At 37.5% G+C, this 13830-nt stretch overlaps 1 protein-coding gene across 1 annotated transcript; it reads left to right on the top strand.

The window, feature by feature from the left end:
* The first annotated feature begins 791 nt into the window (after positions 1-791).
* On the top strand, positions 792-12942 carry LOC121425141 (protease-associated domain-containing protein 1-like). The gene is made up of 5 exons (XM_041621134.1): positions 792-971; positions 8378-8478; positions 8798-8907; positions 10409-10576; positions 12333-12942. The coding sequence occupies exons 1-5, from the start codon at positions 896-898 to the stop codon at positions 12448-12450; spliced, it is 573 nt and encodes a 190-aa protein (XP_041477068.1). The 5' UTR covers positions 792-895; the 3' UTR covers positions 12451-12942.
* Positions 12943-13830: the final 888 nt, after the last annotated feature.

Genomic DNA, 13830 nt, shown 5'->3' with positions numbered 1-13830 from the left:
TTGAATAGCGATTTTTAGTGAAAACAGTTAATATATGAACGTCGTCATGAATATTCATTAGGTGGGATGATGTCAGGGCTCGAAATAATCCAAGGCCATCCAAGGCCATGGCCTTAGATGCCCTCAGAAATGGCCTTGATGCCCTTTCAAATATTTGTAGACTTAAGGCCAAAATAACTGCCCTTTTTTGCTGTGGCCTTGGTGCCCTGCGGTAATCCAGTGCATGTGCCCCATTGAAAAGTGCATTTATTATTGATGCCCTTTTTTTGGTGGCCTTGGATGTCCCATAAAGTGAAAACTGCCTCCCCTTTCCCTTAAGTGCCCTTTTAACAAATGGCCTTGCCCCTTTAAATTCTTAATTCGAGCCCTGTGATGTCATATGTCCCATCTTTCCTTTTCATTTCGAAACTGATCGAGTCAAAAGTCTTCTTCTTCTCCTTCTTCTTCTTCTCCTTCTTCTTCTTCTCCTCCTCCTTCTTCTTCTTCCTCTTCTTCTTCTTCGTCTTCTTCCTCTCGGCTTCTTCTTCTTCCTCTTGTTCTTCTTCACCTTTTTCTCCTCCTCCTTCTCTCCTAGAGCTCCTTGTTGTTCTTGTTATTATTATTATCATTATTCCTAGTTTGATGATTGTTACATGATTTTTAATTTTTTTTAGTCGAACAATTTATGTTCCATGCGATCGAGCTTACGAGTTTTACATAGCAAAGTTTACGTTTCATTGCATGAAACTGGTAATCTGGAACATTCTTTTTTTTTCTTTCTGTTTTCCCACATACGATTCACCACCGCCGTAGTACTATATACTACGGTAGCTCTATATCCTATATCTCGTCTCTTGTGCTGCGTCTGCGAAAGAATTTTACTTGAAACTTCGCCTACGGGCTTAGAGAAGATAACATGAAGCTATTTAAAGTGGAATGGAATCTTATTTGTGTGACAGTTTGGTGTTTAAACCTTGCAGGAAAAATTTTAGGTGAGTTTTATGACTATTTACAGCAGACTATTAATTTATACATTCTGGATTTCTGATTCATGCCCAATCATGGTGTCAAGTTTACTTTATTTTTACAAACATCAATGTGATCATTCGGGACTGACGTAATTTGAGGTGTTACGCCGCCGATGAGGTGGGGCACTCATTCAATGAACAACAACAAGGCACTCATTCAATGAATAAGGTTATGATACACTCACACAACATGCGAGGTTAGTAATAGGCCTACCGTACACAGCTGGCAGCCGTCTGTTTCGAGGAGTTTTTTAACATTTTTTTTAAATTTCTCCTCGTACACAGACGGCTCGCTATCGTGCAGCCACCATTAGGGGACTTGCAATGCAAAATCCCCCCGTCGGGGCTTTTCAATTTTTGTCTTTAATGAATAAAAATTTCGAAAATTATAGTGACCAGAGTGCATATTTATATTCCCTCTTGGCATCAATTGCCAAAAAACGGAGAAAAATGAAGTTAAAAGGAACAATAACAGTGACTTACCTCGGCTGTCGCGCAAATTCACTTCCCCGTTTTTTCCGATCTTAAGTACATAAACATATGGCCATTGAGTCCCCTGTACAGATCGCGCTAGAACTTCGGTCTCTGTATTTGGTGAGTGAAGCCAACGAAGTTCAGCTGAACAACCAACAAAACAGAGACCGAAGCTTTTGGTCTAGGCCTACCGGTACTATGATATAACCTTGTTTGTTCGGCAATCCTGTATTTTAGGGGTCTAAATTATTTTAGGTTGCTAACTTCAGTTCAGGCAACAGCTCCACGACTGCTGTTAACGGTAGTTCAGTAGTGCATAGGTACGTGCCGGGTATGGCGGGCCGTTTATGATTTCTTCATTCTATAACCCCCCCCGCCATGACAAGTAACGCTGATTACCGTTGGTTTGATATAATGTAAGTTAGAGCAATTACGGGATCGGAGTTCGGTTCGGAAGTTTTGCTCCTAAAATCGGAATCGGTTCGGATCGGAAGATATTCAAAAACAAAAAAATACATTAAAATTTGTATGTGGCCGGTGCGTGGACAAATGCGGCATGCTACACTGATGGCAGAGTTTGTTTTGATCTCCGACAAAAGCGGAGGAAGAAGATGATGAGTTGTTTTGATCTCCGACATACGGTAATCGGAGGAAGGAAAATAAGATAATGACGTTCCAGCGCGTGACACTACCGCTGATCAACGATAGGCCTCTTCTCTACAACATCGTGGTGATGGCGGAGTCCGTCGTGAACTTTTAGAGGCCGCATTACTTACCGAAAAAGACGCACTATTATTCAAAGTTGTTTACGATGATATTCATCTTCTCTACAATGTCGTAGTGATGGCGGAGGACCGGAGGTAATCGTAAACTCTTAGAGGTCGCATGACCTCCCGAAAAAGACGCATTATTATCCAAAGTTGTTTATCATGATATTCACCTTCTCTACAACATCGTGGTGATGGCGGCGTCCGTCGTTAACTTTTAGAGGTCGCATTACTTACCGAAAAGGACGCACTACTATCCAAAGTTGTTTACCATGATATTCATAGTAGACTTGCACTTGTTAACTGCAAAAAAGGGGGTGAACACTGCATTTTTTAGTACAAATGTCCCACTTGGCACAAATGTTCCTTGAGTCAAAAGAAAAAGATTCATCCAAAGAGACACGCTGTATCTATGCAAATAAGCAAGTAATTTGCATAAATTTGCATACTATGTCGATATGTAAAAACAAGTAATTCAGAATATATATTTCACCAGAACTGCCCTAAAATTGGAAATTAAAACTTAGGGTAAGACAGGGAAGAAAATTGTCATAAAATAATTGGGATATCCTTGTTTATTATTACCTAATTAACATAAATTATGCAAATTATAATTTAAAACAGAGTATTTTTTCAAGAATCCTGAACTGTTTTATAAATAACAGCAATTAATAAAAAATGTCAACATTCTACATGAAAGAGAATATAATAGCGAAAACATCGATATGCTTCATGACAGTATTAGTGTCTTAATTTGCTTAGAAAGAGGGCAAATATGTCAAAATGTATGACGTGATATTGCGCTAAAACGAGACAAAAACAACCTCTATGTCACAGTCACACTCACGAATCGGACAATAAAGCGATCAATGGTATGTCATTCGAGATAACACAATAGCTTTCATCGGCTTCTCGTATCGCTTTTGTTGGTGTGTCTGCTACACCGTAATCTATGATACATACGGGCAAATGCATTTCGGTAACACTATTAATTTTGTTTTATTTGTTTCTAATTTGTTTCTCTTGGAAAATTTACAGGAGACATTGCAGGTTACTGCTTAAATGAAGCTCTGGCACATTAACTTTGTAAAAATATGTCTTTTGGAGACCCCGAAGTGGCAAAACTGCATTCCCCCGCAGCATTCCCGCTACTTTACAAAACCAGTTTGCCTTGTGTTATCGACTTAGAAAAGACAGATGTATGAGACATCAGTTAACATGTTTCCTGAAGATGTTTTTTTTGGTTTATTTAAGCCTACGTCCACGGGAGCCCTCCGAATTTACTCCATCCCCTCTCTGTATTTCGACACTAAATAAAAACAATATCGTGTTTAAAAGCCACCGGCAAGGCAAATTACGTTTTTGGTATAATAAAGCAACTTTTATATCTGTATTTCATATTTATCTATATTAATATTATTATTAATGTTATTATTATTATTATTATTATTGTTCTGCAGTTTCTGTTTGTAATAATGCTCTAGCACAGTAAAGGCTATAACCCAACAGGATCATGCCTAGGATACCCTTTTCCCTTTTGATTTTATGTATCTAAAAATAGTTTGTCTTTAGAACTCTTAAAAGATTACTTTTGTTTGTATTGATATCTTGGAATAGATTGAGGAGAAAATACTCTAAAATTGACATGTAGAAGAGCTGTAGTACATTGAAAAAAAGAAGCCACACGTAAGCTCTATAATACTCAAAGTCTCAAACCCTGTTATTGCTTCCACTCTATGTTAAATTTAAATATTTTCAGAGCCCATTCGGAAGAAAGATACATTTCTACTACACACAGTAAAGCCTCTTTACTTTCTCCTCTTGAAAAAAAAACATAGAAGGCATTGTTTGATATCGCATAAAATAAGTTCGTGTACATGATGGTGGCCTGTCGAAGTTGCCCAACCCTTTATTTTGTTTTGACAATATATATTTACAATATCGTCTAAATGAAGCCCTCATCTGGAAAAGGGCACTTATTAAAGGCAGCATCTACATTATATAGACAGGAGGCCCTGGTACTTGGAAGCGGGGGCTGAAGCACCCGCAAGATTTTCCGGAAGAGAGAGGGGGGGGGGTGCTGCGTGTATTATTCTCGATAGATAGCACCCCCTGGAATTCCGGCAGATGTGACAAAAAAAAGAAACGTTACCCAAAAAACTTCATTTTATAGTGCAATCCTTTTCGTTTATTTGCCTGTAAAATTTATTGATGTAAATTTGAAAATCAAAAAAGGTTCTATGTAAAATTTTGGTCACAAGAAATTAAACAAGCTTCAGCCCCCTCTTTCCAGTGCCAAGGCCTCCTCTATATAATGTAGATGTTGCCTTTAATAAGTGCCCTTTTCCAGATGAGGGCTTCATTTAGACGATATTCTAAATATATATTGTCAAAACAAAATAAACGGTTTTGGCAACTTCGACAGGCCACCGTCACGTACACAAACTTATTTTATTTTATGAGATATAAAACAATGCCTTCTATGTTTGTTTTTTTTTTCAAGAGGAGAACGCAAAGAGGCTTTACTGTGTGTAGTAGAAATGTATCTTTCTTCCGATTGGGCTCTCAAAATATTTTAATTCAACATAGAGTGGAATCAATAAAGGGCCGTGTGGCTGTTCTTCAATTTACCACAGCTCCTCTACATGTCAGTTGAAGAGTATTTTCTCCTCAATCTATTCCAAGGTATCAATACAAACAAAAGTAATCTTTTAAGAGTTCTAAAGACAATACACTATTTTTTAATACATAAAACAAAAAAAGGGAAAGGGTATCCTAGTCATGCTCCTGTTGGGTTATAGCCTTTACTGTGCTAGAGCACTATTACAAACGACAGAACAATAATAATAATAATAATAGTAATAATAATAATATTAATAATAATTATAATAATATCAATAATGATGAATGTAAATATAAAAATATAGATATAAAAGTTGCTTTATTATACCAAAAAACGCAATTTGCCTTGCCGATGGCTTTAAAACATGATATTTTTTAATTTAAAGTCGAAATACGGAGAGGGGATGGGGTAAATTCGGAGGGCTCCCGTGGGCTTAAATAAACAAAAACAAAATTTCAGGAATCATGTTGTCTGATGTCCCATACATCTGTGTTTTCCAAGTTGATAATACAAGTCAAACTGGATTTGTAAGGTAGCGGGAATGCTGGGGAGATGCAGTTTTGCCACTTTGGGGTCTCCAGAAGATATATATTTTAACAAAGTTGATATATGGATTGAGGTGGGGTACATTCATCATGATTCATGTGCCAGAGCTTCATTAAAGCAGTAACCTGCAAAGCAATGTCTCCTGTAAAGTTTCCAAGAGAAACAAATATAACAAAATTAATAGTGTTTTACCGATACCGAAATGCATTTTGCCCGTATGTATCATAGATTACGGTGTAGCAGACACAACAACAAAAGCGATACGAGAAGCCGATGGAAGCTATTGTGTTGAGATTGTGTTATCTCGAATGACATACCATTGATCGCTTTATTGTCCGATTCGTGAGTGTGACTGTGACATAGAGGTTGTTTTGGTCTCGTTTTAGCGCAATATCACGTCATACATTTTGACATATTTGCCCTCTTTCTAAGCAAATTAAGACACTAATACTGTCATGAAGCATATCGATGTTTTCGCTAATATATTCTCTTTCATGTAGAATGTTGACATTTTGTATTAATTGGTGTTATTTATAAAACAGTTCAGGATTCTTGAAAAAATACTCTGTTTTAAATTATAATTTGCATAATTTATGTAAATTAGGTAATAATAAACAAGGATATCCCAATTATTTTATGACAATTTTCTTCCCTGTCTTACCCTAAGTCTTTATTTCCAATTTTAGGGCAGTTCTGGTGAAATATGATATTCTGAATTACTTGTTTATACTATATCGACATAATATGCAAATTTATGCAAATTACCACCAATTATCATCATCATCGTTTTGTTCTTCCCCGATTATGTGGAGATCAAAACAAATCATAATCTTCTTCTCCACCTGCCTTTCCGCTAATATTGGAGATAAAAACAAATCATAATTTTCTTCCCCTTTATCTTCTTTTCCTTCCACCGCTTTTGTCTGAGATCAAAACAAATCACCAGCGCATTTTGACGGCAAACATGTCGCCTCGTTTTTTTTTGTCTTGTTATGTTTTGGTTTTTCCGATCCGATTTTTTCCCCACTAGTCAAAAATCGGAGTTCAGAAAAATGTAGAAAAAAGGGGAAAATTGGATCGGATCGGGAATTGGAATAAAAATCGGTTACAGCATTAGTTTGATATACCATTATACTCTTCATCCTTCACCCATAAGTGCTCAGACATACCCCCTATTATGCCCCAAATAATAAAACCCCCTAAAACCAAGGCGTGCTGCATGGCATTATATATCTTCATTGCATAACCCCCCCCCCCCCGGCCCGGCCATGACTAGTCCCGGGTCACGTGACACCCCGACGGCTTTAGGTATACCGTTATTCTATACCACCCCTCCCTGGCCCCTATATATCGCATGATACCCCATTGGTAAATACAACTTTACATCTACTACATAGGCGTGTAGCTGTACTAGTCCTATCTATAATAAAGGCATTAACGGCCCGCCATACCCGGCACGTACGTACGCACTACTGAACTACCGTTAACAACGATCTTGGAGCTGTTGCCTGAAGTTAGCAACCTAAAATAATTTAGACCCCTAAAATACAGGATTGCCGTTTGTTCTCTGTACTATTCCCTGTGACACTGCAAAAAGTAAGGTTGGCAGTGTTTGGCTTATTTTCTTGAGTTAACTTTTGGGGGCAAATTCTTGATTCTAATCACTCATTCAATAAACAAGGTTATGAACTTATGAATATGATATAACCTTGTTCTCAGTTACATCTCCATGTGTGGCAAAATAAGGGTAGCAATTTTGGCTTTTTTTTCTCTTTTTCTATGGGACAAATGCTTGATTTTCTTTCACTGTCAGTTTCCAAATACAGCTATTCATTATATAACTTGGCTCTTATGCAAATTTGATTCTTTAAATTATTTTTTCTTAATTAAAAATAGAGATTGAAAAATGAAGATTTTCTTGCCATATTACTTTCCACTAATAGAGGGCGTACACAAAAATATGCCCAAAATTCAAGTTTTTGAGCGCAGTGGTGAATACAAAAATTATTCACAAGTTACTAATGAAAAATTGCAACTGTATGGAAATTAGTAATTTGGGTCACAAAAGTGATATTTTAATGATTTTTTAAAGTGTGTGCTATGTACAGCATTGACACACCATAGTCCTACCTGTAGATTCCCCACAGGCAGGATGGTTGCAGTGAACAAGTGATTTGAAGTGTGACATAGACCTGTAGCCTTAACATTAGACAGTATCAGTAGCCAGGCGGCTTCTAGAGCAGCAGTCTAGAGTAGTAGAGAGTAAAAATCATTTACTAACGTAAAGTGTACTCTCAACGAAGCCAGGTATTCCTATCCATTCATGTGTGTGTAGCCAGGAGGCTTCTAGAGAGTAAAAATCATTTACTAACGTACATGTAAGGTTACTCTCATACGAAGCCAGGTCTTTCTATACATTTGTGTGTACCACCAAAAAACCTGAAACTTTCGCCCCCAAGATTTCTAGTGTCTTTCTAAAAGATCTAGCCCTGGGATACAACTTCATTTCCGACATTTCTACGCTATGGAATGGATTTTATTTTTAGACAAGAATTCATCAAAAAAATAAGAAAAATATCATGAAAAGACGGAAGAGACTTGCCCGATCTTTACGCCGCCATCTTGTTTTCTATTGTTCTTCACCCACGATACGGACGCTTGCGTCGCTTAACATTGGGGAAGAACAACAGGACGAAATCAATCTTTTTGACTAAAGCTCTTTGAAGGATATAGAAGCAGCGCACCAGCTGCGGTGAAGGCAGTGAGGGAGCTCGAAAAAGAAGGGAGGGTATGTTTTGTCATGAAAGAGTGTTCAGTGGAAAATTGCAACTGGTTCCCAATTTCTCGATGATGCCAGAAAGTCTTTAAAATGAAGGCGATTTGACGCTCTTGACAAAGCTGAAATCTGATTCTTTTCTTGTTCTGCATTGTATTTTCTTTTTATTTGGTTGTTTTTTCAGGCCACAGAGTAAATGAAAATCTGGTATTTAGGGTGCTGAAACCAAGCCACATTAACTATGACTTCACCATCAGACCTGCCAAGAACTTTGGAGGAACCTTTGTAAGTATCAGTGGTGCCCCCCCCTTCTTTCCTCATCCGACTATACCTCACCAAATTTTTTTTGTGCATAAAAACAGATACATGTACTCTTTACTGCCATTTGGTGCAGGTATTTTCATGTTAGAAGTTTACAAGTGGTATGCAATTTTAAAGGAAATTATGATTGAATGTGACCTACTAGAAATTAAACATGTAGGTACCTTTCATGGCACTGTACCTTATTTCTTCATGAACATGCAATAAATTTGTTTGTTTGCAAGAATAAATACATTAAAACAGTTCATCATATTTGTATTTCAATCGTTATTCCCCACCATAGAATTTTGTTTACAATGGAATTCAACTTGTGGCTGCTGATCCAATAGAGGCATGCGGAGAGATTCAAAATGCAGATGAAGTCAGAGGAGCCGTTGCTCTAGTAAAACGAGGGTAAACTCATTTACTAACTATCCTGTTCTTGGCTCTGCATTTTAGTCATTTTATTTCCTTTATAAGCAGCACCTCAGTAAGACTTGTTTTCTATTAATAAAGCCAACTTGTCTTTTCATATCAGCTTCCTCCATTCACCATTATTGTGTCTGTTGTGGAATGTGAATATTGGTAATGAAAAGCCCTGCACAAAAACATGACTCTGATGTTTGACAAAGTGGCTATTAACGATATGAAGATGGCTATTGCATTTTGGAAGCTTAGTTTTTAAGCAATTCGGAAAGGATAGCATTGAAAAAGGGAGAAACAATAATCAGTATTTTTTTGTCACCTCGTGAAAAATCAGAGGTGCTTCTTTTGCAAAGGAATCCTGCGTCTGTTCATTGTCAATCCTCACTTTGAAAGGTGGGAATGCATCATCACAGCAGTTATTGCCGCATTCCCTTTGTTTTATGAAGGGTAAATGTAAGGAGTGGCAATGCTTGCATTGTTTCTGCATGAAAGATACAGCTTTTGAATTTACAAAGGGTGCTTGAAAGGTGCATCGTGGTCTGGTGGTTCTGACTCTCGCCTTTGAAACAGAGGGTCGTGGGTTCAAATCGTAGCCATGTCGTGTTTTCCTTCAGCAAGAAATTTAATTTATCCACACTGTGCTGCACTGGACCCAGGTGCGGTGAATGGGTACCCGGCAGGAGTCTGATTCCTTGCATGCACTGAGCGCCGGAGATGATAGCTCGAGCTAAAGCGGGGGTAATAATAGCAGTGGTTTGTATCCTCTGGCAAAAAGCGCTTTATAAATTCAGCTATTATTATTATTAATAAAAATCTGGTCAAGTGTTGGAATATTGGATAAATGAATGTGTAGAAACTCAGGTTTTGAAGTAATGATCCTATGTGGGATATTGCATAGTTTTGTATAAGTTCAAAAATAATAATAATAATAATAATACCAATATGCTTATATAGCGCATATCACTGCCAAATGCGTCCCTATGCGCTCCATTGGATATTATTACCCTGGCTTTAGCCCCGCAGCCTTTACAGCGCGGTGGCATTTCAAGGAATAAATTCCTGCCAGGTACCCACTTACCTCACCTGGGTCGAGTGCAGCACAACGTGGACGAATTTCTTGCTGAAGGAAATTGCGCCATGGCTGGGATTCGAACCCACGACCCTCTGTTTCAAAGTCCGAAGACTAATCCACTGGGCCACAACGCTCCACGCTTTTTCTCTTTTCTCTTTCTCTTTCTCTTTCTGCATTTTTTAAAATTTTCTCTTACTCATAACATGCTTGTCTCATGTGCTGAAGGAAAAAAGTCCGTAGAGCTATTTGTTTCAATGTTAAGAGTTATTTTGCACATCAGGAATAAACAAGAGTGAAGTTCTTGCATTTTATAATTGGGGTTTACATAGCCAAATCACTCACCTCTTTGTACTTGTTTGCATACGATGCTATGCCTTGGTAATCATCACTTCTAATTTTTTCCCATTGTTTTCACAGGGAGTGTTCATTTTTATCCAAAAGCATTGTCGCTGACCGGGCTGGTGCATTGATGGTGATTATCTTTGATTATGACGAGAAAAATGACAACAGATTCATTGATATGATTGACGATGATACCAGACGGCCTACTTCTATTCCAACAGCGTTCATGCAGGGAAGAGATGGGTATGTGTTTATAACACAGGGTATTACATAACTGTTTAGAAGCACTTGCCGGTTGGGCAAGTAAAATTTTAAATAGCTGGAATATACTTGGCAAAAAATCTTTTTCATTTGCCCGAAAAAAATCATTGAAAATTTTTTTTTACCTCTTCAAAAGAGTTTTGCAGCTTTATAAACCATTGACCTTTTTTCTCTCTTTTGACATGAACTGATCAATTTTGTTATTGCATTTCTTTTTTCAAAGTGATTTTACCTTGCCTGCCATGACCAAAGTTAGGGTCAATATCATATTGACCCTAATTTTGGCCATTCTACTGGGAGAATTTTGCTTGCCCAATTCGGGCAAGTAGTTTTGGTCTTTACATGAAAACACTTGCCCGACTCTTACTTTTACTTGCCCCGGGCAATCGGACAAGTGCTTATGTAGCACCCTGATTAGATGCAGTTGTGTGTATCTTGGGAGATGCATACCTATGGAGGGCGTGTCCTGGGTGCCACTTTCAGGGGTGCCAAATTGGTATCAGTGAGAAGAGAAACAATAACAAAAATAAGAGAAAGGGAATGAAAAAGGAGTTAAACTTTAAATTCAATCGTAAGAACGTGGATTGGTCGGTACACAAGTCAAATTTTACAACACTGAATATTTGCAAAAAAAAGGTTTTTCAGGACATATATAATAGTTATACTAATGGCAAGTAATTGGCAATTGAGGTATATTATTTTTTTACTGATTCTGTTTTATTAAGTATTGTAGATTTCGGATATTGAATATAATGAAAATAAACACCCTATGGTTTCAGTGTATGAGACAGAATATAAGTAATAGTAGAAGCTTAGTTTCCTCTGCTCTACTTCAGAAAGATCAATTCCATGGTCAATCCTGATCGCTGTAGTTTGTCCGGTTGTTTTGACCAGGGATGATCTAACCTCATGATCTCAAGATATTTACGTAGGGGCACAGAAGTCACAGAAACATTTTATGATGAATATCATTACACACCTGAGTGTTTTGCAATGCGATGCCATCATTTTGTGTGTATTTATTGATTGAGGTTCAGCGCATGACCATGAGAGTAATCGTGAACGTAGGATTATTTAATCACTCATGAATACAGCATACAGCATGTTTCTGTTGGTTTCTGTGCTTTTTTGATTTTTGGAAGTTGAATTATTGATATTGATCATGAGGATGATAGTAATAATACTGTATATTGTAGAAATTAAAATGAAAAGACTCAAAGTGTTAGTTGTGGGCATTATGGCGTGTGCCTGTCATGCAAGCTACACGTTGGAAGCAAAGTTTTAATGTTGACCATGGCGGATAATGAATCAGTCTTGAGGCTTCATGGTACTCCTTGAGTTCTTTTTTGAGAATGTTTTTGGTTTTGAAATGGAAGGGGGAGGGGGGGGGGATCAAATTTAAGACATTTCTTGTGGTAAAGGATAGTATATGAGCTTAGGCATAGCTTAGAACAAAATTGGTTTTCCAGTATGGTATCTACACAGGGTGGGATCCAGCCTTCGCTAATAGGGGGTACATGAATTTTTTTTTCCAGCCATATTTTCCCCAATTTGAACCTCGAAGATGATTTTTGTTTTGTTTCTTTGAAGGGGAAGTCCTAATAGTCACTTTTTAGTTTTATTCTTATAAATCAACATAAATATGTAATATCATAATCCTTATTTATATAATACCCCCCTGGATCCGCCTATGTCTATAGTCTGACCCTAACTTGTATAATATTTTTCTTTGACACAGATATTGGCTTGAGCAATACCTCACAGTAGAAAAGGAAATCATAGAGATAGCCATTCCAGTCAACACAACTGGCATTCCATACTCTCATCTTCACAGGCCACCGTGGACACTCTGGTAGCAAGAAATACAGTATCTGATCGCTTCCAAAATATGGGCTTTCAACCAAAAAAGATTCCTTAATCAGAAATTTATATGAACTTTTTACAAATGAGTTGGTGAGTAGTGGAATATGTCTATGCATTAAACAGGACACCAACATGTGACAAAAATGTGTGGGAAGAGAGATATAAAGTAATAAACTCTAGATATGTGTCGTTTTGTGTAATTTTATTACACAACCAGTTGTTTTAACTGGTATGTGTTCTATATAGGATGATATGTGGGTTATTTTTGTTATAATTTGGGGTTCCAGGCTGATTTTTAAGCATCGTGAACCTTTCTTTCCTGTACACCCTTCAGACATTGAATACAAATTAGTAGAACAAATGTGATGGGAAATGCCTGTAGAAATTATCAGACAAGTATTAGGCATCCTTTATGTGTTCATGATCAATCCTTCACTTTGTATTGAATTGCATCCTTTTTGTCTCACCTGCGAAGCAAAGTGAGACTATAGGCGCCGCTTTTCCGACGGCGACGGCGGCGGCGGCGTCAACATCAAATCTTAACCTGAGGTTAAGTTTTTGAAATGACATCATAACTTAGAAAGTATATGGACCTAGTTAATAAAACTTGGCAATAAGGTTAATCAAGTATTACTGAACATCCTATTAGAGTTTCATGTCACATGACCAAGGTCAAAGGTCATTTAGGGTCAATGAACTTAGACCATGTTGGAGGAATCAACATTGAAATCTTAACCTGAGATTAAGTTTTTGAAATGTCATCATAACTTAGAAAATATATGGACCTAGTTCATGAAACTTGGACATAAGGTTAATCAAGTATCACTGAACATCCTGCATGAGTTTCACGTCACATGACCAAGGTCAAAGGTCATTTAGGGTCAATGAACTTTGGCCGAATTGGGGATATCTGTTGAATTCCCATCATAACTTTGATAGTTTATGGATCTGATTCATGAAACTTGGACATAATAGTAATCAAGCATCACTGAACATTTTGTGCAAGTTTCAGGTCACATGATCAAGGTCAAAGGTCATTTAGGGTCAATGAACTTTGGCCGAATTGGGGATATCTGTTGAATTCCCATCATAACTTTGAAAGTTTATGGATCTGATTCATGAAACTTGGACATAATAGTAATCAAGCATCACTGAACATTTTGTGCAAGTTTCAGGTCTCATGACCAAGGTCAAAGGTCATTTAGGGTCAATGAACTTTGGCCGAATCGGGGTATCTGTTGAATTACCATCATAACTTTGAAAGTTTATTGGTCTAGTTCATTAAACTTGGACATTAGAGTAATCAAGTATCACTGAACATCCTGTTCGTGTTTCAGGTCACATGTCCAAGGTCAAAGGTCAATGAACTTTAG

The sequence above is a fragment of the Lytechinus variegatus genome, chromosome 12, assembly GCF_018143015.1.
Source record: "Lytechinus variegatus isolate NC3 chromosome 12, Lvar_3.0, whole genome shotgun sequence".
In the NCBI taxonomy this organism is placed as follows: domain Eukaryota; kingdom Metazoa; phylum Echinodermata; class Echinoidea; order Temnopleuroida; family Toxopneustidae; genus Lytechinus; species Lytechinus variegatus.
This window is presented reverse-complemented; position numbering and strand designations above follow the sequence as displayed.

Bases quoted from the DNA above. Each gene is read 5' to 3' on its own strand.
- LOC121425141 (XM_041621134.1), top strand. From the start codon at position 896: ATGAAGCTATTTAAAGTGGAATGGAATCTTATTTGTGTGACAGTTTGG. The intron at 972-8,377 runs GTGAGTTTTATG...TTGTTTTTTCAG, and splicing joins CCTTGCAGGAAAAATTTTAG to GCCACAGAGTAAATGAAAAT. The intron at 8,479-8,797 runs GTAAGTATCAGT...TCCCCACCATAG, and splicing joins AGAACTTTGGAGGAACCTTT to AATTTTGTTTACAATGGAAT.